The sequence below is a fragment of the Talpa europaea genome (genome assembly GCF_964194135.1).
Source record: "Talpa europaea genome assembly, chromosome: 8".
Classification (NCBI taxonomy): Eukaryota; Metazoa; Chordata; class Mammalia; order Eulipotyphla; family Talpidae; genus Talpa; species Talpa europaea.
Genome location: NC_140075.1, coordinates 23,033,596 through 23,055,109, shown reverse-complemented (window position 1 = coordinate 23,055,109; position 21,514 = coordinate 23,033,596). Strand labels below are relative to the sequence as shown.

Below are 21,514 nucleotides of genomic sequence, written 5' to 3'. Positions count from 1 at the left end.
GACCTTGGGAGTCCGTGTCTGAAGCACCCCTGGAGGGGTGTGGCATCTCCGTACCCTGCAGAACAGAAGCGCACCAGCGCCAGGTGGTACCAGGCCAGGTTCAATAGCGACACCTAGTGGCAGTGAGCAGCAATGGCCGCAGCAGCTGAACTGATGGATGACCAAGTCTCTCCAGACTGGGCTGCGGAAGCAGATGCTCCCTCAAGTTTGGGCTAAGACTTTGGGTTCTCAGATTACTTATGGGTAGGGGAAAGCCTCAAGAGAAATCCTAAAGACTCCTAGCTAATAAATCTTGTGGTGACTTGAAGGATGGAACAGAAGATGAGAAAGCTGTGGCTGGGCTGGTTGCTACCGGCGTCCACAATGCCACAGGTGGGTTGACGCAATGCACAGTCCACAGGACGCACAGGGGTTGCTGAGTGCTCAGAAGAGGGGATCTAGCTCAGGTGAGAGCCATAGGGTGCCTCCCGGAGGAAGGGATGTCTACACGGAGACTTCAAGGAAAGGCTGGGGTTAGGCAGGTGCAGGGGAAGGGTAAGGCCCTAGCAGAGGGCGCATCGAGGGCAACACGAGGCCACCCGGCAGCTGGGAACGGAATACTGCCAGGGTGGTTAGCGCAGAGGCCAGTCGGGGCAGCAGTGAGCAGTGAGGCTGGAGAGCAGGAGGGCCGAGCCAGCTCAACAGGGGTCATTTCTTCTGGGGTGATGCTGTCCATTCACAGTAGAGAGCTCAAGATCCCCAGGAGCCTAGCAGGGAGATGACACTGACCTGCAGGCGTCCAGAGTAGAGTTGCAGGAGGAGGTGGTCAGCAGCGCCTGCAGCCAGGAGAAGCAGAGCTTCTGACTGGGGTGTGGAGAACTGCAGTTGTAGGTCTATGTCACGCAGAGTCGTCACCACAGGCACCTCGAGGTGATTCTCACCGAAGAAAGAGGCTGTGTGGGAGAGGGAGGCGGGCGTGGTCAAGGCTCATACTCTTGTCAGGAGGAGGGCAGGTGTGCAGAGTGGACGGGGGATGCGGGGAGGGGCACTCCTATGTGGCATTGCTTGGGCCTGGAACCAGAAGGCACGGCCTCATCTTGTGTCCAGCCTAGACCTTCATTCTGAAGGAACCAGACTCAGAAATTTCAAGCAATCCAGGTCTCCTCCTTGGAGGAGTTTCCAGGGACCTCCTTCTCTGCACCCCAGAGGACTCTCCATCTTGGGTCTGGCCAAAGGGAAAGCAATCTGTGTTGATCAGTGAGAGATTAAGTTCCGGGGAACCTGGAATAGATTCCCCACTCAAATTTCTTAAGTGCCTCCACACTCTGACTCCTGAGCCACACTCTCCATCTATGCTCCACCTCCATGGGCTTGGCTGCGGCCATGGTTGGAGTCTGGTGGTGATGCTAAGACAGGCAGCCCACCCATATCACTTCCCTCTAGGGATGGGCCCCCAGCTCTCTTTTGGGGTGGGGACAGCAGCTGATGGGCCTGAGTCCACTGATGAGCAAAGTACATCTGAGGCCAGATGCAGACCACGTGCAGTGCCGGACCCAAAATGGGTCAAAGCTTCCTCTATCGCCCAGATCGCTTCTGGTTGTGGAACTACTAATGGTCCCTGGTGAGCAGTCAGATCCAGTTCATTGTTTCTACCACGACCAGGGAGACAGGAATGACAACAGCTGACTTCTCCAAACCTGGGTCTGAGGCTGACGGCAGGGCCTGGGAGGGCTGCGGGGCTGCTGTGCAGGCGGAGGCAACAGGGCACACCTGGAGTGTCCCAGGGCTAGCTGTCACGCCTCAGGGCCTCTTGGTCCCATACTGGGACACCTCTTTGTAAGTTGCTTCTCCCTCCAGTTTCCCTTCATTAGCCTCCCTTGACCTCCAAACTGCTGCCATGATTTCTGATCTATTCTTTTGCTGAGATTAAGGCCAAATCTAACTTTTAGTCTGCTCCCAGATGTTTGGGGCTAGGGGTGAGGCTAGATAGGAATGGATTAAAAAGTTCATCTCTGTTGGGCATCCCTTAAACCCAGCGGGAGCAGGGTTGATGGGTGATCTGGCATGAACCACACATGTGCGGGTCCCTGGTCAGCCTGAGCCAGCTGACATGCACCAAGGGAGCAGAATCAACCCATGGGGGAGCCTGAGACTTTTGGAAACATGTCCAAGAAAGAGGATGCTCGTCTTGAGCTGAGCTGAAATGCCCTCAAGTCATCTCCTCTTGTCAGCACTTGCTGGCAACACCAGAGCCTTGCCTTGGAAACTTACAGAATCAAATGAGAACTGCAAAATCATCCAGGTGGATACAGCTCAGCAGGTCTACCTGGGGAGGGACGGACAGGGGACTGGCAAGGGGGCGGACACTCCCAGGGGCACCTGATCTACAAGGACAGTGATTATTAAGAACGAAACACAGGCAGAGGCTTTGTCCCAGGCCTTGCAGATTCTCTCCATCTTGGCCAAGGCCTCGCCCACAACCAGGCTCTGCCAGACCCTCCTCGGGCCAAGCAGCACCCCAGTTTGATCCCTGCTTTGTATTTTCTGGGGCCGGAGGTGCTGGAGCAGTGCTGTGTGTCATGCATCTGGCTTTGTTCAACCGAGATGTCACGTGGGACAGACAGAATAACCCAGAACCCTACAACAAGCTGGGGCCCAGTGAGCTGTGCAAGTTCTGCTCAATGATGCAGATGACAGCAAACAGAAGGAAGAAGCCCAGACAGCTAACTGAAATCCTTCACTATAAGCTGCTTCAAATGAAGGCCTTGAGGCCTCCCTGGTGGTGCAAGGGGTTGGGTGTCAGCATTATGAAGCAATCTGAACCTCCTGCAGTTCGATCCTCGGCCAGGGAGCTACCCACATGGTGCAGCAGACCTCTCCTGACTCGCCCACTGCTCCCCTCAGCAATGTATTTTGTCAGTCTGCCTGTTCTGTTCCCCACTCTGTCTCTGGTGAATCCTCTCCCCCCCACCACACTTCTGGTCTGTAACCCCAATTCTTGTATGCATAAATAAATAAACCTTAAAAAAATAAAATAAAATGAAGGCCTTCAAGAGCCATCGGCACAATTTTCCACTACACCAGGAAAAACTTCCCCTCTACATGCATGGAATTGCTTTGGGATGTTGTGTCAGGGTTTACACCAATTAATATATATCTGAAACTGAAAACAACAACAACTACAACAAAGCACAGCATACTAAACTGGGGGCACCCCCACAGCAAGTGAGGGCGCATGGCTCCTGAGGATGGACCCACCACCATGGTGGGCTGGAGCTTTATAGCAGCTGCAAGAGCTGACTGTTGAGCTTTCAGAAATCCTGCGAGCCAGATGCTGTTGCCCAGTGAGAATATTTATACCGTGGAAAGCGGCAAACGCGGCGAATCGGGGTGCCCTCTCATCTGGAGCCTGAACGCCTTCCTGCTCACGGCGCATGGAAAGGGCTCGGCTCCCGTGACCCTGCACGTGTGGTGTGAGCCTCGGTGCCCCCTTTGCTAAGGTGGATGTAAATCTGCCAGGCATGGTCCAGGGCAGGGCCTAAGCCAGGCAGGAACTGAAGTGGCGGCTGGCTCTAACCACTGCGCCACCTGCACCCGAGCCCTCCCAGCAGCGGAGAGCCACAGCCGGTTTGGCCTGGCTCTCCAGCCAGAATGGGAGGGCGGCAGGAAGCAGAGGTACTTTCCAGAGAGCTGGGGTCTGAATGGGCCCATTGAGGGGCTGGGCCCCGCTGTTTCCTGTGGGGTTGGGCAGGGAAGGGCTCACACAAGCTGCCTTGTGCGGCTGAGAACACACAAGCTAAGCAGCCCCTTTCCCCAACAGAGGCCTGTGAGGCTTTGCTGGCCCGGGTTTTGGAAACTCTGACAGCACCATCCCCTCCACCTCCCGGCCTCCTCCTTCTGCTTCTCTTGCTGCTTCTGATGGGTTGCAGTTGTGAGAACCCAGAATCCCTCTCCCGGGAAACAGCTGGAGAGGGGCTTCTAATGGCGAGGGGGTTCAGGATAAAGAAGTAATTAACTAGGGATCAATCCCAGGGGCTTCCTTGGGGAGGTGAGGAGAGGGTCAAGGAGGAGGGAAGGAGGGGAATGGGCACTCTCAGAGGGCAGCAAGGCCACGTGGGAGCCTGGGAGGGATAGAGGATTTGGAAAAATGGAAAACGAAGGAGTAAAGGGAATAGTAGCCCAGGCCAATCCAGGCTGAGTAGCCTGATGGGGTGCAGGCATGGCAAGGAGAGGGCAGGAAGTATCCCCCCCACTGCTTGGAGGTCTGCCCCGGACTCTCCTGGTCAGAGGCCCATGATTCATCACGAAGGCCTGAAGCAGCTGTGTGAGCTGGGCCGGGAGAGGGCCCTACTTGGGCCTCAGCGCCACCATTTCGCTTGCCCTTCCTTCCCCTCCTGTCTGTGAGGATGAGGCCCGAGGGCCCCCCCAGGCCGGGAGTCAGCTCTCACACAGGTGGCGGGAGGGTTAACGTGGGCTGCCTGGGGGGTGCCTGCCTGGAAACGTCAAGAGTCCAGGCTCTGTGGATGTGTATTCACATGTGTGTGCGAGCGCGTGGGTGGCTGCTGGGGGCGTGTTTGGGGTTTGTGTAAGGCTGTGTGTTTGTGCATGTGTGCGCGTGTGGGCCGGGAGCCGCCGGGACAGAGCGGTGATTGTGTCCAGGCCTGCCCTGGCCTTGCCCGCCATGACTTGGTTGGGCCTGGCTCTGTGAAAGGAGCCGAGTGTTCCTGGAGGCTCCTGCCTCCTGCCAGGCGCCCATCCATCTGAGAAGTTTGCCCAAGGTGGAGAAGTCCCACAGCTTCCCACCCTTCCTGCCCACGAACAGGGTGCTGCTGTCTGGGTCCCTCCATGCCTTTTCCTGGGAGGAGGGCCAGGGGCACAGAGAGAGCCTGTGTCCTTCCTGGCCAAGCCGCCTCTCGCAGGAGAGATGAAGCCTAGGCTGAGGGCCCCCGGCAAGCCACCTGGCAGGGCACGGGCTGTGCTGGCAGCTCCTGACTTCCTAGGGGGCACTCCTGGGACATGTATGAAAGGGGTGCTGCCCCTGGGTGGCCCCAAGCGTGAGGCTGGCTTCAGTCACGATGCCCAAGACTCTCCTGTCTGCAGGTCCTTGGGACAAGGGGAGAAGGTGTGGGCAGTGTCTGCTATCAGTTCCCTGACCCTCCCAGGCTGGCTGGGGCTAGGGTCTCAGCAATGGTGCCCCTTCCAGCCTGGGAGGAGTCCTTCTGAGTCCCCAGAACTGTGGGATCAGCCAGTCCACCACCCTCCCCTTCTCTGTCCCACATCTCCCCTGCTCTGCCTCTGCTGTTTCCCGTCTCTCCCTAGCTTCGGCTGTCACAGGGACCCCCTGTCTTGCTCGTGGACAGCCTGGAGAGCCAAATTTGGGGTCTCTTGCTCCCCAGGCCTGGGACCTCATTCCTGGGGCCGTGGGCTCCATGACAGCACAGCTTTCTGCAGCCCAGGCCTGCGTGGGGGCTCCACTTGCGCTTTCCAGATGGGCAAACCAAGGCTGCAGAGAAGAAGCCACAGCCAGAGACGCAGAGGGCCTGTGGTTCTTTCCCTGCACCTGCCTGAGCTCTGGCACCCCACTCCACCCTGCTCCCCAGATCACTCCCCGAGTGCCCTCTCCCACCGCATTCCCAGCCTCAGGGGCAGCAGGCAGCCCCGCAGCAGCAGTAGCCCCACAGCCGGCATGCGTCATGCGTCCCGGCGGCAGCAGCATTCCTGGGTGTCTGCAGCCGCCTGACTTTATAAGGGAGAAAGTTTGGGAGCCTGGAGCCACTGGGCAGCATGGCGGGTGGGCAGTGCCCGACCCTGTTGCGGAGGGCGATGGGCAACCTGGGGGGGGGGGTGATTCGGGGTTGCCTAGATGGAGTAGGGGGGAGACGAGGGCCCATGTCCAGTCATCACTCACAAACGCAATAATGCAGCGATGGAAAAGCAGAGCCAACCTGGGGGAGACAGAAGGCCTAGGAGAGATGATAAAACAGATTGAGAAAGACAACATCCTCCTGCTCTACAAAGATTAAGCTCAGGGGCCCAGACTGAGGCCCGAGAAAGGAGATGGAGGTGAAAAGATCAAGAGGCAGCGAAGGCCGGGCGGAGGTCAGCCAAGGTCAGCACGGAGCCTGCTGCCATGGGCAGGAGCGAGGAGGGTGAGGGGGGCACTCTACTAGGCAGCTGGGGCTGGAGGGGTCCTGCTCTGGGGCAAAGTTGGACTTCTCCACATAGCCTCTTGGGGGTCGACACCAGGGGTGACAGATCCTGTTTCCAGATCCAGATCCTGGGCAGGCCGGAGTGAGGCTGGGCGGGTCCTCCTGAGGGAGAGCTGAGGGAGGCCTCCGGGTGGCTTGCTCGTGCAAGGCCACGGCAGAGACGAAAGGCTCTCTGTCTCCCAAAGGATGTGTGTGGTGGTCTGCTGGGGACTAAATGCTGGCTCTGTGTGAGAGAGGATGCCAAGCGTCCTGCTTGATGCTGGGTCCTCCAGAACTCACACCAATCCCCTTCCCATAACTCCAAGGGACCCACTTTTTCTTTTTCTTTTTTTTTTTTTAAAGATTTATTTTTATTTATTTATTTATTTATACAAGCACTGGGTACAGTCAGAAACGTGGGAGGGTGAGAGAATTCACCAGAGCCAGAGTGGGGAGCAGAGCAGGCAGAAGGACCGAAGTACACAGCTGAGGGGAGCAGCGGGCGGCAGGAGAGGTCTGCGCGCCATGTGGGACCCTCCTCTGGTGGCCGGGGAGCAGCCGGGGATCGAACTGGCACTGCAGAGGCTGCGGGCAGCTTTGCAACCCAGCGCTCAACCGCTGCGCCACCGGGGAGGCCCATGGGACCCACTTTTTCTTTACCAGTATTCTGCAACTTAGCCAAGGACCCGCTGAGGAGGCTGGGCTGAGGAGACAAGTTCCCTCTGACTTAGAACCTGAGCTCCAGCTCCAGCACCGCGGGGCTGGCGCTCCCACACTGGGTGCAGGTCAGAACACCATCAACATAGTGCATTGGGGCAGGGCGGATCGGGGTGCGGGACCATCACTCTCTCCAGCTACTCTGGCCTCCCTGGCTCCATGCCACTGACCTACATGGGTGCCAGTTGCTCCTGAAGCCCCTCCCTTAGCGGTCCCACAGCACCCCCCACCCACCACAGCCCCCAAACCAAGCTATCATCTTCCTCAACACGGATACCTTAGAGGTAACATGAGGGTTTGACTTCGTCAGAGCAAAGGGATGATGTAACGTGCCCGCTCTGTCCCTGAGTCTAGAGGGACTCCACAACCCAGGCCGCAGGCGGCCCAGTGACCACCCTCCTTTCCTGCCCAAAAGCCACACAGAACTTACAGCAGAAGCTGCCCCCTCAAAGACAAGAGCTTGCCCCAGTTGAGTCCTGGACATCAGGCCCTGGTGCTCACAGCCCCCCGTCTCAACTCTGAGATCTTGGCTGGGGTCAGGCAGCCCCATCCCTCCTTTCTGCCTCGCTCCAAGAACTCCAGGATAGCTGACCTGGCCAGTTCCTTTCTGGTCCCAGGGTGGGACAATGGTTTCCTCAGCCACTGGCTGAGCCTGAGCTATGTCATGGGCCTCAGCGAGTGGTCCTCTAGCCAAGCGCTGGAGGTCACCTATGCCCGGGGGAATACTTCCAATGTAGGGTCCCCGAGAGGAAGTGTTATAGGACAGCCCCGATATTGAACGGGTTCCTGGCTGTGGGTCCTCACCCACACGCTTAAAAGGGACTTATGAATACTCCACTACAGGCACACACAAAAGGTTAATAAAAGGTTTATTTACAAGGGAAAAGGAAATGGAAATGGTGGCAAAAAGTGAAAGGGGGGAATTGTTAGGGGGAAAAGGCTGTCCCAAAGCTAATTCCATACAGGCTTTATGGACTCCACCCCCACCCCAGGCCAAAGCCAAAGACACTGGGAACTCCAAATCCCATCACCACCCAAGGGAAGGTGGCTGGGACCTGAGGGTGGGGTTAAGCAGCCAGGTGGATACAAAAGGCAGACACGTGGGCTTTGGGGATCCCCCATTTTGGCTCCCCGCCAGCTCGCAGAGTCCTCCGGCCAGCTCTGAGAGTGCCTTTGGGTTTCCAGGTCGGCGGATCGGGTAGGACACATTAAAGACTTTATTTCCCTATTTTCTCCCTGAGTTGTACATTTTCCTTATTTCCTTTTTCCCTTGTAAATAAACCTTTTATTAACTTTTTGTGTGTGCCTGTAGTGGAGCATTCGTAAGTCCCTTGTAAGCGCGCGGGTGAGGACCCACAGCCAGGCAACCCGTTCAATATCGGGGCTGTCCTATAACAGGAGCAGAGGTTGGGGTGTTGCACTTGGTCCACAGACAGGGGCAGGGCCGTGCCCTGGGCTCCCAGCCACGTGCCCCAGCCCTGGAGGCATGTGGGTCATGGAGGAAGAAAGAGGGAAATGAGAGGTTTTGCTGGAAGAATCAGCCTAGTCCACCCAGGCTGGAGGGCTGGGCGGGGAGGAAGCAGGGCTCTCAATGGAGCCTTTGTGGAGGCCTGCTGCTCCCCAGGCCTGAGGCGCCGAGGGGTGGGGCTGCCTCAGTGGGTTGCAACTCTGTGAGGCTTTTCCTTGCCTTATAATTTTCCTCCCTGTTCGGGGAGATGGCGAGTTTTCCAGGCTGGCTTCCCAGGGTTTCCTGGCCCCAGAGGGAACGTGGGTCTCTCACCTCCAGGGGCCCAGGCTGAGGTAGGGGTTTGGGCAGAGAGGAAACAGTGGGAGCTGTCCCCTACCTCTGTGTGAGGTAGCTCCCAGCCTGCAGGTGGGGAAACTGAGGCTCAAAGAAGGCAGAGGCTGGGCTAGGGCCGCCCCAGGAGCAGTAGAGCCGGTCCAAGCCCCGTGGGGGCGTGCAGGGGGCGTGGGCGCCGGGGAGGAAGGGGCACAGCACACACAGGCGGTTGTGTGTGCGTGTGGGGTGGGGGCTGGGGGCTGCGTGTGAATGGGAAGTGGGACATCTGCCTGGCTGGGAGGGAGGAGGGTGTCGGAGCTGGCCTCCTGCCTGGGGAAGACACTTTTTCCTTCTTGTCCTCGGCTCCCTCTGTAGGGGTTGGGGCGGAGGCAGGAGGCAGTGAGGAAGGGAGGGGAGCACATCTGCTTTCGATGGGTGGTTTGGCAGCCCCCTCGCGTCTCCAGACATGGCTGGATGGGGTCTGGTTCTGGGCTGGGCCAGATCAGGGAGGGCTCTTCTTCAGGCCGGCTGAGGATGGCACGTTCCAGAAACTATGATAAGTGCCAGCCATGCCCACTGGGGTCTAAGAGGTGAGGGAAGCAGGAGGAGGGACAGAGATATGCGCTGTGGCCTGGGCGGGAAGCCTGCCCCTAGGAGGCTGAGGGCCAGCCCCTCTCTTGGGTAGACTCCAGCACCTGGAAGCCTGTGGCTCATGTCTGAGTCTCCCCTCAGCTCTGGAATGAGCGTGCTGAGGGCTGGGCAGTTGGGGAGGTGTCTTAGGGATTCCCTTGAGCCAGGCAGGCTGGGCTTGGAGACAATTGGGGAGCAGGGCTGGGGGCGGGGAAGTGGAAGCAATGACTGTTCTCTGGAAAGAGCCCAGCTTGTATTGACAAGACTGTGCATTGGAGGCGCCATCACCATTGCCACCTCAGTTCCCCCACACGGAATGCAGGGGAGGGGTGGATGGACTCACAGACAGAAGTCCCACGTGCAGGAGACGAGGGGAAACAGATGCTTAGGCCAGGGATCACCCCCACTGCCAACACATACTTCACTCAGAGCCATGTGCTGCTCTGCTCTCTCTGGCCTCAGTTTCCCCATGTGGGAAAGATGACCCGGATGGACCCTCGGGCCGGGGCTAGCCCAGCCCAGCAGGAAGTGCAGGTGGAAAAGTGCAGTCTCTGGTCTCCCTGGTGGCGCAGGCGGTTGAGCGCCTGAGCGCCGTGCTGTGAAGCTGCCCGCAGCCTCTGCAGCTTGGGTTCAATCCCGGCCGGCCGGTGAGAATCCCACATGGCACAGCAGACCTCTCCTGACTCGCCCGCTGCTCCCCTCAGCAGTGTATTTCGTCAGACTGCCTGTTCTGTTCCCCACTCTGTCTCTGGTGAATCCTCTCACCCACCCCACACCTCTGGCCTGTACCCCGGTTCTTGTATAAATAGATTTTTTTTTTTTAAAAAAAGTGCAGTCACTTCCACGGGGCCACCCCTGGCCTAAGGGGCCATAGGCCGGCCAGACCAGGCAGTCATGGACAGGCTCCAGCACCAGCCCTCCCGGAGGGGAGTACCCAACTCCCGACTCAGGCCAGACTCCGTGTCTTCTCTCCTCCAGCCCATTCACGGTGAAAGCCCCGCACCTGCCTGCCCTGGTGGAAATCTGAAAGTCATTCCGGGCCGTCTCCGTCCTCCTTCCTGTGTCCCATCATTCTGGCCCTTAGTCCTGTTCCAATTCATCGCCCCCTCTCTCCCCTCACATGTGCCACCCCACAAGGCAGATGGCCGCCACCCCTTGCCTGGCTTAATGACTTCCTGTCTCCTTTTGGCAGCAGCAGCCACAACCGACCTCAGGGGAAGTCACCCCGGCATCCTCCCTGCCTGGGCATCTTCAATGGGCCCCTACCCCAGGATCAAGCCCCAAGTCCTGAGCACGGCGCTGATGCAAGGTGCTGGGTGACCTGGTTCCTGCCAGGCCAGGCTTTCCTGTCCGCTTCCCCTGAACGCCTCCTGCGCTGGTCTCGCTGGACCTCGGCGGTTTCACGCCCACATCTCAAACCCCCACATTGGCTCAGTCTGGGCCTTCTGCCTGCCTTTCCTTTCTGCCTGCAAACTGTCCTCTTACTCCCTCAGGAAAAGTCTCCCCCCACGCCCAGACGAAAGCACCTTCTGCGCGCTTGGGTGCCCTCAGCTGGGGCCGGGGGCCGGTCTCACTCTCCCTGCCCTCCTCTCACACTGTCCCTAACACGGTGGGTCTTGGGGACAAGACTGAGGCTGCTGGGGAAAGGAGAGGGGAAACAAGGAGGGGTGCACAGGGCAGGAGGGGTGCCCCTCCAGTGCCCGCCTCTGGTCTCTCTAGTCCTCCTTTGCCCTCCAGGCCCAGAGGCAGGGGTGAGGTGTGGTGGGGCTGCCCCAAGCAGGGAGAGCTTTTCTGGGCCTGCGGTGACAGTCTGGGGCTTGTTTTTAAAGAAAATAGAATAAGAGCCCCTATTTATAGACGGAGGCCATAGCCACAGACAGGAGATGGATGGGGTTTGAGGCTCCGCAGGCTCTGGCTCAGCAGGGGCTGGGGGTGGGGCCATTCCCAGGCCCCCTGTCTCCCTTTCTCAGCCCCCAAGGAAGTGCCTGTGGGACCTAAACATCCCCCGGGACAGGATGGGGCAGGCCAGGGGGAGGGGTCTTAGGTGAGGGGGACGGAAAATCTCTTTCAGGATTAGTCCCTGGGGCCCTGAGCCCCTGTGGGAACGGGTGGAGGTGAGGCTGTGCTAGGTTTTCTGAGAGGGCAGAGAGGACCTGTGGAGGGCCTGGGACGCTGGCGGTGGGGAGCACTTTGATGGCTGTTGGGTGGGGAGTGGGGAGAGGAGAGAGGACACAGCAAGGCCAAGGAGATGGGGCAGACAAGGGCTGGGGGAGAGTTAGTGGTGGGGTGGAGAGAGACATCAAGAAGGGGAGGGGAGAGAGGCCCCACGCCCTGGGGACACTGGCGTGGAAGGGACAATAGGAAGCAAGGGAACAGTTGAGTGGGGTCGCTGTGCCTCAGAAAGCCGCAGGTGCTCCTGGCAGAGCGGCCAGAGTGCTCTGGATGCAGGTGAGGAAGGCCAGGAACTCGGCATCTCTGGGCCTCATCCTGGAGGCCAGGTCTTGCCTGCTCCTGCGTGGAGCGGCCGCCTGGAGCCTTGTTCCTGGCGTCTCGGGGGCCCGTCTGTGGGGGCAGAGGTGAAGCCGTGGACTTCATCACCACCATCCCTCCGGACAGCCGTGCAGATGGGCAGGGTGGCGTCTGGACCACTGGGCTCGGGCCGGGCTGTGGCTCGCTGGGGGTGAGTTCCCCGGCCCGGGGTTACGCGCTGCGGCTCTGGACTGGGCTCACAGCTCCCTGGCTCAGGTCCCCTGCTTGTGCGCTGGGGGCCGGGGGGTGGCTGCGGCCCTGGGCATGTGCCATGGAGCTGGAGCCACACAGTGACTCAGAGAGTTAAAAAAGGAGCAGCACTGAGCGGTGACTCAACTGGCTCTGGAGGGCTGGGTGGGTCTGGCTGGTACAAGATGCGGTGGTCTGGGTTTATTTTTGGCAGGGTGGGGCTGGGGCCAGGGGGTGGGAGACTGAGCCGGGGGCGGAGAGAAGCCGTTACTCCAGTCCCAGGAGAGCCCTCGGGCTCAGTGCCAACTTAGGAAAGCAGTGTCCCCATGCCAGGGGCGCCGGCCGCCTCTCAGGCCCGCTCCAGGCCCAGATTCCCTTGCTGTGTAGACAGGACAAGCGGTGGCCTCTCTCTCTCTCCTTTCCCTGGGAGGTTCGTGCTCAAATTTTAGAGCTGGCCTGAAGACCGAAGATCCTGTCCAGGACTAGGGACCCCAAGGAGGGGGGCCATTAAGAGCTGGTTCAGGTCCCTACAATGTCTCGCCTACCTGGGGGTGGTCAAGAAATGGAGGCACAGACCGCATCTGCTGCCTCTGGAGGCACCCAGCTGGGCCCCAGATGGGAGAGCAGAACACATGGGTGCCAGATGCCCAGACACGAGTCCTGGCCGGGGGCGGGAGCCTGGGTTCTGTCCGCACATCCGGGGAGCAGGCTGCGCTCTGCCCTGCGGTCCGTCGAGAGGAGTTAGCTCTGTGGGGTGAAGGCAGAGGGTGCCCACACAGTGCCATCTCCACCTGGGCCCAGAGGCTCTGGCTGGCCTCTTACCAGTATCCCTCCAGCTGGCACTGCCCCCTCTCTGTCACCATGTCCTGGCCCCATCCCATTACCTCTGACTGCACACAGGGGAGACCGTCCTCCCAACACCCCTGGCTGGACCACATAGCCCAGGCCAGAGCCATAACCCCTCACTCCCTTGGGGTGGACCCTGCTGCTGGTGACAGCCGTTGGAGCTGCGCGACCATTGGTGACGGCCCTGGGAGCTGCCCTGCCCTGCCCTGCCCTGCCCCTGCCAGAGAGGGTGCCCCAGGTAGCCGAGAGGAGGGCGCTGCCCCAACAAGGGGCCCAGCACCCACGTGCTCTCTTCAATCCCACCCACCTGCTCGAGGCACAGGGTCTGGGCCGCATGTGGTCACTGGTTCGCGGCCCGGACATGGTAATCTCCCTCAGAGGTCTTAGGCTCTGGGGAGGGCTGGGGGCAGCTGCTCCTCCTGTGGGGAAGGCTGTGGCCTCAGCACAGCTTTGCCCCTCCGCCTGGGGGCAGCGGCTGGCCGACGGCTCCCACCTGTCCCTTCCCCACCACTTTGTCCTAAACGGATCTGCTCACAGGGCCACATCCAGTCCCCACCCAGGAGCCAAAGACTCCCAAGGGAGAATCCCACTCCTGGGTGGACCCCGCTTTGGGAGAAGTCAGCAGTAAGAGAGTCCTGGCAGCCACAGCAACGGGCACCCTGAAGCGTTTCCTGCAGGCAGAGGGCTCTAGAGACACTCACACAGGAGGCAGAAACACCTCCCATTTTAGAGAGAGAAAGGGGTTCAGAAGGGCCGGGTCACTGGTAACTGGAGTGGTGGGACTGGTATTGGCCCTCAGCTCCATGTAGGAAACCACCGCCTGCCGGGCCCTGGGGCTCCCGGGGTGAGAGGTGGGCCTGAGTCAGAACCCAGGGGCGGGAGGGGAGTTTACTTTCAGCTGCTCTAAGACCCCAAAAGGGTGATTCGCCCCTTCCTTGGCCAGGGTGGGGGTGTGTATGTGTGTGTGTGTCTGGGTTCCAGGCCCGGCTGGCCTGCGCCCAGCTGCAGGAGAGCTAGGTCACCCTGGCCACGGAGCACAAGGGAAGGGGGCGGGAGGGCCGGTGTCGTGGGAACCAGCATCCTGGGCCCACTGATATTTATAGCTGCCCCCTCCTGAAATGTGGGCGGGGGAGCGGTTGCTCTTAGGTGGGAACGGAAATTGGCCTCCTCTCCCCAGCCCCCTCCATCTCCCTAGGGAGAAGGCTGGCTGAAGCCAGAGGCCCTGTCTGGCCGTGGAGCTGGGGCTTGTTTCCCGACTTGGGGGTTTTCCCCGGGACTGCTGGCTCAGGGCTGGGAGACTCTCTTTGCCAGGCCCGAGCCATCGCTGAGCAACACTGCGAGTCTGTGTGAGTGTGTGAACACATGCGAGGGCATGCCGGGGTGGTCTGGCACCTCTGGGCATCACCTGACAGAAGTCAAGAACCAGAGGCCAGGTGATGAGAGAGGCCTGTGACCCCCAGAGATGGAGGGCAGGCCTCAGGAGAGGGTGGGCCAGCCTGCAGGCTCCGTGGAGTGGTGGTGCTAGAGTTGGACTTGGGTGGGGGGAACAGGGAAGACTAGTTGCGGGGCGCAGCTTGAGCACAGCACCTCCTTGAATGTGGGGCTGGTACACAGTTGGGAGAGGGAGCACAGTAGGGGCATCTTTGAGCCAACAGGTAGGTGGCACCCTGAGGCTCTAGCCTACCTGGATGCTCAGGATGTCCCATGTAGCTCTGGGAGGTGGGGGGGGGGTACACATGGGATGCTGGGGAAGAGGGGCCAGGCCTGAAGGGCCTGCTGGGGGAAGCAGGGCTGGGGCTGTGTCCTGTCTGTAGCTCCAGCTGGGGAGATCCTGGTGAATCTTCCAGGAACTCTGGGTATGTATCTTGATTTGGAGTCTTTGAAAGCCAGCGAGTTCTTCCTTCTCTCTGGCCCATGTAGCCCCAGCTTTCACATGTTTCAACTCAAAGCACGTCAGCAGTTTTCAAGTCCTTTTTTAAATCCACTAAACACTTTATCAAACCACATCTTACATATAACTTCAGTCTATGAGCACACGTTCACGGAGCTGAGCTCGGGAGCTAGGCTGGGGCGGGCAGCCGATCTTCACAGCCTCAGTCGCCTCCACATGTTAAGCCCTGGGATTTCTAGGCCCCTCTGTAAGTGCAGCCCCGTGCTCAGCATGATAGTGGAGACGTCCAGAAAAGCAGATGGGAGGTCCACCCTTGGGGAACTGTTGGTTCTGTGTGAAAGGCCACACCCAAAGCAGGGTACGCACACAAAGAGCAGGGAGGCCTAGCCCCCTCCCTGCTAAAAACATGCTGTGTGACTCTGAGCAAGTAGCTGCCTCTCTCTGAGCCCTGGTTTGGCCTCAGTTCCCAGGCCTGAGCTGGGACGAGAGGCGGTCCCCCTGGCCCACCACACCGAGGCAGTTACAGGAGCAGTGGCGGGAGGCTGGCAAACGCATACCCGAGTTGGCAGCCCGGCTCTGCGTGGGCAGGAGCCGGGAGGGAGGAAGCAATGGTCAACAGGACAGGCCTGTCCAGAACGTGGGTGAGCCGTGCCAGCAAGCCAACTCCACAGCAGCCCCCAGAGCTCCCACCCCACGTTGCAGACAATGTGGCTTCATTCCACCCTGACTGTCAGCGGAGAGTGGGGGCTGTTCTTATGCTGTGAACAAGTGGGGGAGAGCTGCATAGGTGGGGGCCACTTGCTCGAGGGGCCGGGGGAGATGGCAACAGAGATCTGGGGTTCTCAAGGAGCTTTTTCTCCCTTGCTGGTATGCCTTCGCCCCCTTCAGATGGCTGCCCCCTGGCTTGACCTGGAAAAGCCGGCTGTTGTTGGGGTGAGTGAGAACATCAGAGTCTGTGTCCCCAAAGGGTGCCCTAAGGTCAGTTCCTGAATTTCTCTGTGTCTCGGTCTCCTCATCTGTGTAATGGGAATGTTCCTTGAACCCGGGCTGCAGAGGGGTGGCAGGATAACACGGGTAGACTCTCCATGGGGTGCCTCTGAGGCCAGAGCTCAGTTATAAGACAGCTCTACTCCCTCTCTGGTCTGGAGTCATGGCCCCCCTGGGAAGCACAGAAGAGCTAGCAGCCCCAACCCCAGGGAGGATCCGAGGCCACAATTGTTCCTACAAATACAGTTTATTAAAAAATTACTCATGAACACGTTGGTTTTCACGACGCACTGCCGCCTGTGTCATGTTACAGTGCGGTGCTGTTTCAGTCCAGAAAGAAAGAAAAGCTCCCAGACACACGGAGGAACCATGGCGATGCAGCACCTTTGCAACCCACCCTGAGCTTGACCCTAGCGACAGGGTCTTAACTACAGAAACTTCTATAAGACCAGACACAGGCTGGGTTGGAGAAGAGAGGGGCTGGATGGGGCCAGAGGATTGGGGGTGAGGCAGTGAGGAGCAGAGGAAACAGCGGAGGGGACAGACTCAAGTACTCAGCCCCCAAAGCGCCCATGTTTGTTTGCTCCGCGCACTGCATAAGAGCCACAGCACAGCCTTGCCTGCCACTCCTCGCCTACAGCCAGTCCTCCCGCAGCCAGTCCTCTGTCCTCCTGTCCTCCCCTCTTCCCAGGCACTACCCAGCTCAGGTCAGTGATGCAGGGGGCTTGGAGATGGAGGCTGCTGGCAGCAGTCACTGAGGTCCAGGCCCCGGCCACCCCGCCAGGTCTGAGCCCAGGTCTGAGAGCAAGGCTGCGTGCAGGGTCCCGCATGCCCGATTGTGAGGACTGTTTGCACACCAACATCTGCGCAGTGAGCGCGTGTCAGGGCTATTTCCAACTCCCCCTCCCCGGCCTACCCCCTCTTGGGCAGCACGCCCAGTTCCCAGACCCAGCCTTACACTTCCTGAGCCCTCCACACACCCCACTGCCTTCAGCCGGCCCACCTGGCTCAGCCCCCTCCTCAGTCCAGCCAGCCTCCCAGCAGCACTGAAAGACCCTTCTTGTCCTGCCAGAGCCTGGGGGCCTGACGGGGCAGAGTGAGGAGGGGGCTCTGTTATACTTGGTTCTGGGACAGCTCTTCTAGCGCCTGGGTGGGCTGGGCCAAGGCCCTGGTCCACCCCCTGCCCCAAGGCACGAACAGTTCAAGGCCCAGAGTTGTCCCCAGCACCTTTCCTCTCCTCAGGCCAGCCCCAGAGCAGCAGAATCTCCCCTGGCTCAACTTCTGGCACCCAGTGACCCTGTGACCCGCTCTCTGACACCCCCAGCAGTTCAGAGCCCCACCCAGGTAACACAGGAGCTCTCCACGTCCATGGCCCAATTCAGTCCCTCACCTAGTGCAGGTCAAAGCTCAGCCTGGCCAGGGAAGAGGAGCCAGAGCCAGGGCCCCTGGTCATTTTCGTCTCCTGGTTTTATGCCCGCTGCCCCCCTCGACGGAATGCCATTGCCGTCAGCTCAAATTGTGCCCCACCACTGTCCCTCTGCCCAGGGCCACCCATAAGGCTTCGAGGAGCTGGACGCCATACCTGTGTCCACAGTCACGGTGACCTAGCTCAGTGTCCCCCACCCCAGGCTGGAAGCACTCTCAAAGCAAGGCTGGGGCACCTCCTGGGATTCTCTGGGGCCTCCTCTTTCCTGTCTGTATAATGGGCAGCTTGGCCCAGTGGCCTCCAAGGCTGCTGACTCTCCCAGATCCCACGAGGGAAAGCATTTCTGGTGCCTCAGATGGGTTCCTGTGATCTCCGGGACCTGATGCCTTCCTCAGGTAGGGGCCGCTCTTACTGCAGAGACCAGTGTGGGGCGCTAAGCCAGGTGGGGTGACAGAGATGTTGGAGGGGCACGCTGCCGGGACAGGGAGAGAAGACCAGTTCTCCCCCCATCCCCTTTTCCAAATCCTTCCTAAAGGCCAGGGTTGGCTTGGCGTTTTAAGCCTCACTGGCACATGCCACTCTGCTGTCCTAAGACCTCGTTGGCTCCCACTGCCAACATGGCATGGTCTGTGGGTTTCATTTTACCATGTAAGGTTTCTGTGCCCCAGTCCGGGCGCTCGTCCTGGCCTGTGCTCCCGCGGGGCTGTTGGCGTTCCCTTGTCAGCTCCCCTCTGCTCCTACCCACCTCAGTGCCTTTGCCCAGGCTGAGCCCCTGTCTGGGGCACCGACCTCCTCCCGGGTCCCTAAGTCTGGCCTCCTGCTGCCCCGCCCCAGCTCGTCTCTGAATATCTCGTCTCCATATTCCTTATCTGGATCCTTGGAGACAAGATAGGGATTGTCATTTGATTTTTAATTTGCTTTTTTGCCTCCAGAGTCCAAATTCGGCCCGTGCCTGTCTCTGCACTCCTCACTGCCCAGGAGAGCGCACGCTGCCACTGCAGTGCTGGGAGGTATTTGAAAGCCGCTCTTAGCTGACGCCCTAGGGAAGGGAGGTGGGGAGATCCCTCTCTTGGCTGGATGAGCTGGCGTCTCCGGGACCTCAGGTGGCCCCTTCTCAACTCTGCAGCGGGCCAGCCGCTGACTCCCGGAAGGACGGGGTCCCTGGGGGCAGTAGGGGGCCTGGGGATCCAGCACTGACTCACCCCAAGGGGGTCCTCCCCTGACTCATTTCCCTTCTGGGCACCTCATGATGCTGCCCATTAGCCCTGGCTTCCCTAGCTGAAGGGGAGAAGGGTGTGGCAGAGCCTCTGGAAGGAGACTCAGGCCCTTCCTCTGCTTGCAGTTGCTCTTGGGAAGGGTTCTGAAAGATGTTGGGCTGAAGCACTGATTCATACGTGGGCAGTAATGACGAGGGGCCCCCCGAGGCCACGGTTTTCAGGCACAGCTAGACCACGCCTTAGAATGCTGTGGTGTGGGGGTTTCTGGCGCTGCAACAGAAGAGGGAAGCGCCCAGCACCTCCCAGAAGCAAACTTTCATTCAGTCTCGCTCAGGTCAGACACCAACGCCTGGGACGGGAGGTGTGGCAGGGAGATGCCCGGGCCATCTGCTGGGGCACCGGACATTCAGGGACACGGGTCCTGCCTCCAGGAGGCTGACGCCAAGTGCTCCCGTGGGCCACCGAGCAGACCTTTCAGTGAGGAGAGAGGAGGCAGACCCAGGACCGACAGGTGGTGAAGAGGCCAGATAGACACACCTGGACAAGCGCAGGGGAAGAAGCAGCAGAGCTGGGGAGTGGCTGGAAGGGTCAGGGGAGGCTGCCAGAGGTGGAAGCCAAGATTTGGGGCCCCAAAGGACAGGCAGACTAATTCTTCCCCACTCTGCTCCTTGCAGCACCCCCCATTCCTGGCCGGGGAGCCTGAGCGGGGACTGTCTCCTTCCTGGGGGCGGGTGTCCTTGGGACCCCAGGGCTGTCACCGGAGCCCTCAGCGCAGGGAGCCCTCTCAGCGCCCGGGCGCCCCCAGGTCCATGGCAGACAACCTGGCCCAGAATCATGCCCTAGAAAACCCCAGCCGGGCGCAGCCTGGGAGGAGCAGAGCCCCCACAACCGGCCTGAAGTGATGGGGGACACTTGGGCCCCTCCGTCCCTTCCCCTGCCGGGACTCTCCACGGTCCCAGCCCCAGCCCGCTGGGCCCCTTACTCACCAGCCGACGCGCGCTCGGTCCACGCGGCCAGGGCCAGGGCCAGGGCCAGGGCGGCCGCGGCGGGGGGCGGGGGCCACGGGCGCATGGCCACGGGGGGCGGCAGGGTCTGCGGGAGCTCGGAGGGCGCAGGGTCGGGACCCGGGCGCGCAGTTTCGAGCTGAGAGACTCGCTCCTGGGGCACCCGCTCGGCGCGGCCCGGCCTTAACTCGGGGGGCGGGGCAGGCGCTACCCGCGCTCCGGTTTCAGGCGGGGGCTCCCCCTCGGCCCCCAACCTTCTTAAAGGGCCCGTGCTGGGCTGGTCCTCCCGCTGGCTGCAGGGGCTGGGACCCTGCCCGCTGGGCCACTCTCGCGCCCCACCGTGGAGAGGTCAGATCGGGTCCCCCTGCGCTCTGACCCCTGGACCCCTCCTTTGACAGGGGCTGGGAGCCGGGCCAGCTGGCTCCTGTCCCTCCTGCCCTGGGGGGGGGGGGGTCCTCTCACACTCCAGGTTGGAGGACGGGCACATGCAGCCCCCTCACACCTGTTGCTGCGCTTCTCTGCCTCCAGCCCTCCTCAGGGCGCCACTTGGGCAGAGAGGCACCAGCCTGAGGTTGTTCATGGCTCTGCCCCACGTTGTGACCTTGGCCTTCTCTGCTCAGCGGGGCCTCGAGAGTTTGCCTGCCTGGAAAGGAGAGAGGTTCTGGGCACTCCCCTAGGCAGGAGGGGTTCTCACCTCCACAGTATCATTTGCCTCAAAAGAACCCTGCAAAGTGGATGAGGGCCCTTCCGAGCCCCATTTTATGGGGTTGGGGTCGGTGGCTTGGCGCTGGAAGTGGTTTTGCAAGGCCCCCAGGTGGACAGAAGCTCCGTGGCCAGCAGGGCCACGACCCCAAGCCTCCCGACTCCCGAATCCGGGTGTTCCGACTTCCTGGGGCTGTCTCGTGGAAATCTGGCCCTGGATTTAGCTCCTACCTAACAGCTTCAGGCTGGGGCCCTTCTTCTCTTGGCTCCCTCCCAGGCAACAACTTCAGCTTCGTCCCAAACAGAAGGAGAAAGGGCAACTTTACCACAGAGCTTCCAGGCCTAGAGGCTCTGCCTGCTCCCTGCCTCGCCCCAGCACCAGCCTCGCCTGGCCTGGGCTCTGGGCTGGCCGGGAGGTGGAAGACAACGCTGGAATCCCCTTCCCTCTCCGCCCACAATGCTGCTGTCCCACCTGCCTGCGTTGGCCCCCACGCCCTCCTCCCCTCCAATGCACCCTCTGTCTCCCCAGCCCCTTCCCTTGGCCATGACAGTTCCACCATGAGTAAAGCGCTTCAGAGTGTCCAACGAAACTGAGCCCCAATTCTCAGATGAGAAAACTGAGGCTGATAGAGTTTAAGGGGCCTGAGCAAGTCCACACAGTTGCTAAAGTGTGGAACCAGGTCCTGGATCCCCCCAGTTCAGCGTTCCGACCACCACGACACAGTGGGGTATATGTGTGGGGGGCAGCGGGGGGCAGGGGAGGAAGGTCTGTGCTGAGAGCGCAGACCTGAATTCGATTCCCAGGTCTCTGACTTAGCTGTCCAGCTTTGAGCAAGTCATTTCACCCCTCTGTGGCTCAGTTTCTCCACTCTTAAAATTGGATTAGTGAAGATTGAATGCTTTGATGTACCTCACGTGCTGAGCCAGGGCTGGCACGCAGGAGGCGCTCAACAGAGCGCGATGGGTCTCCTGGCCCATCCTCCCCAGATTTGAATTTGTGTGTAGCTTCCCGCCCATCAACTCCCTGGATGGAAAGTCAGCCCTGAGGGCTGAATTTTCCTATCCAAAGTCAGCTTCATGCAGTAAGTGCTAAATAAATGCGTGCTGAGGGTGACTAAGAAGCAACTGCTGCTGTTCAGTAGGGATTTTAACGAGCATCAGAACTTCCATTCGGTTCGCCCCAGGAGGGCAGGGTGGGGCAGTGTGGCCTCCCCAAATAAAGCCATTGATTCCACAACTTGTCCCTTGTTTTTCCTTCACCTCAACTCAATGAGGAGGCACCTGGTCCTTGTTAGGGCTACTTGTTGACCTAGTGTGGGCCCACAGTTGGGGGGGCTGTGGGGAAGAGTTTGTGTGGAGGAAAAGAGCTTTCTTTTCAGTGATGAAGAGGGAAGGAAGGAAAAAACCTTTACTTCTTTATAATTAACGA

General features: G+C 60.0%; 1 protein-coding gene across 1 annotated transcript in view; it reads right to left on the bottom strand.

The window, feature by feature from the left end:
- CSPG4 (chondroitin sulfate proteoglycan 4) overlaps positions 1–19,450 on the bottom strand; it is a gene marked incomplete at both ends in the record, with an annotated part of 33,239 nt that extends 13,789 nt beyond the window's left edge. Inside the window, 2 exons of the mRNA XM_084240352.1 lie at positions 769–932; positions 19,366–19,450. Of these exons, the coding sequence (XP_084096478.1) occupies positions 769–932; positions 19,366–19,450 (249 nt within the window). The remainder of the gene's footprint in view (positions 1–768; positions 933–19,365) is intronic.
- Between the last annotated feature and the right edge of the window lie 2,064 nt (positions 19,451–21,514).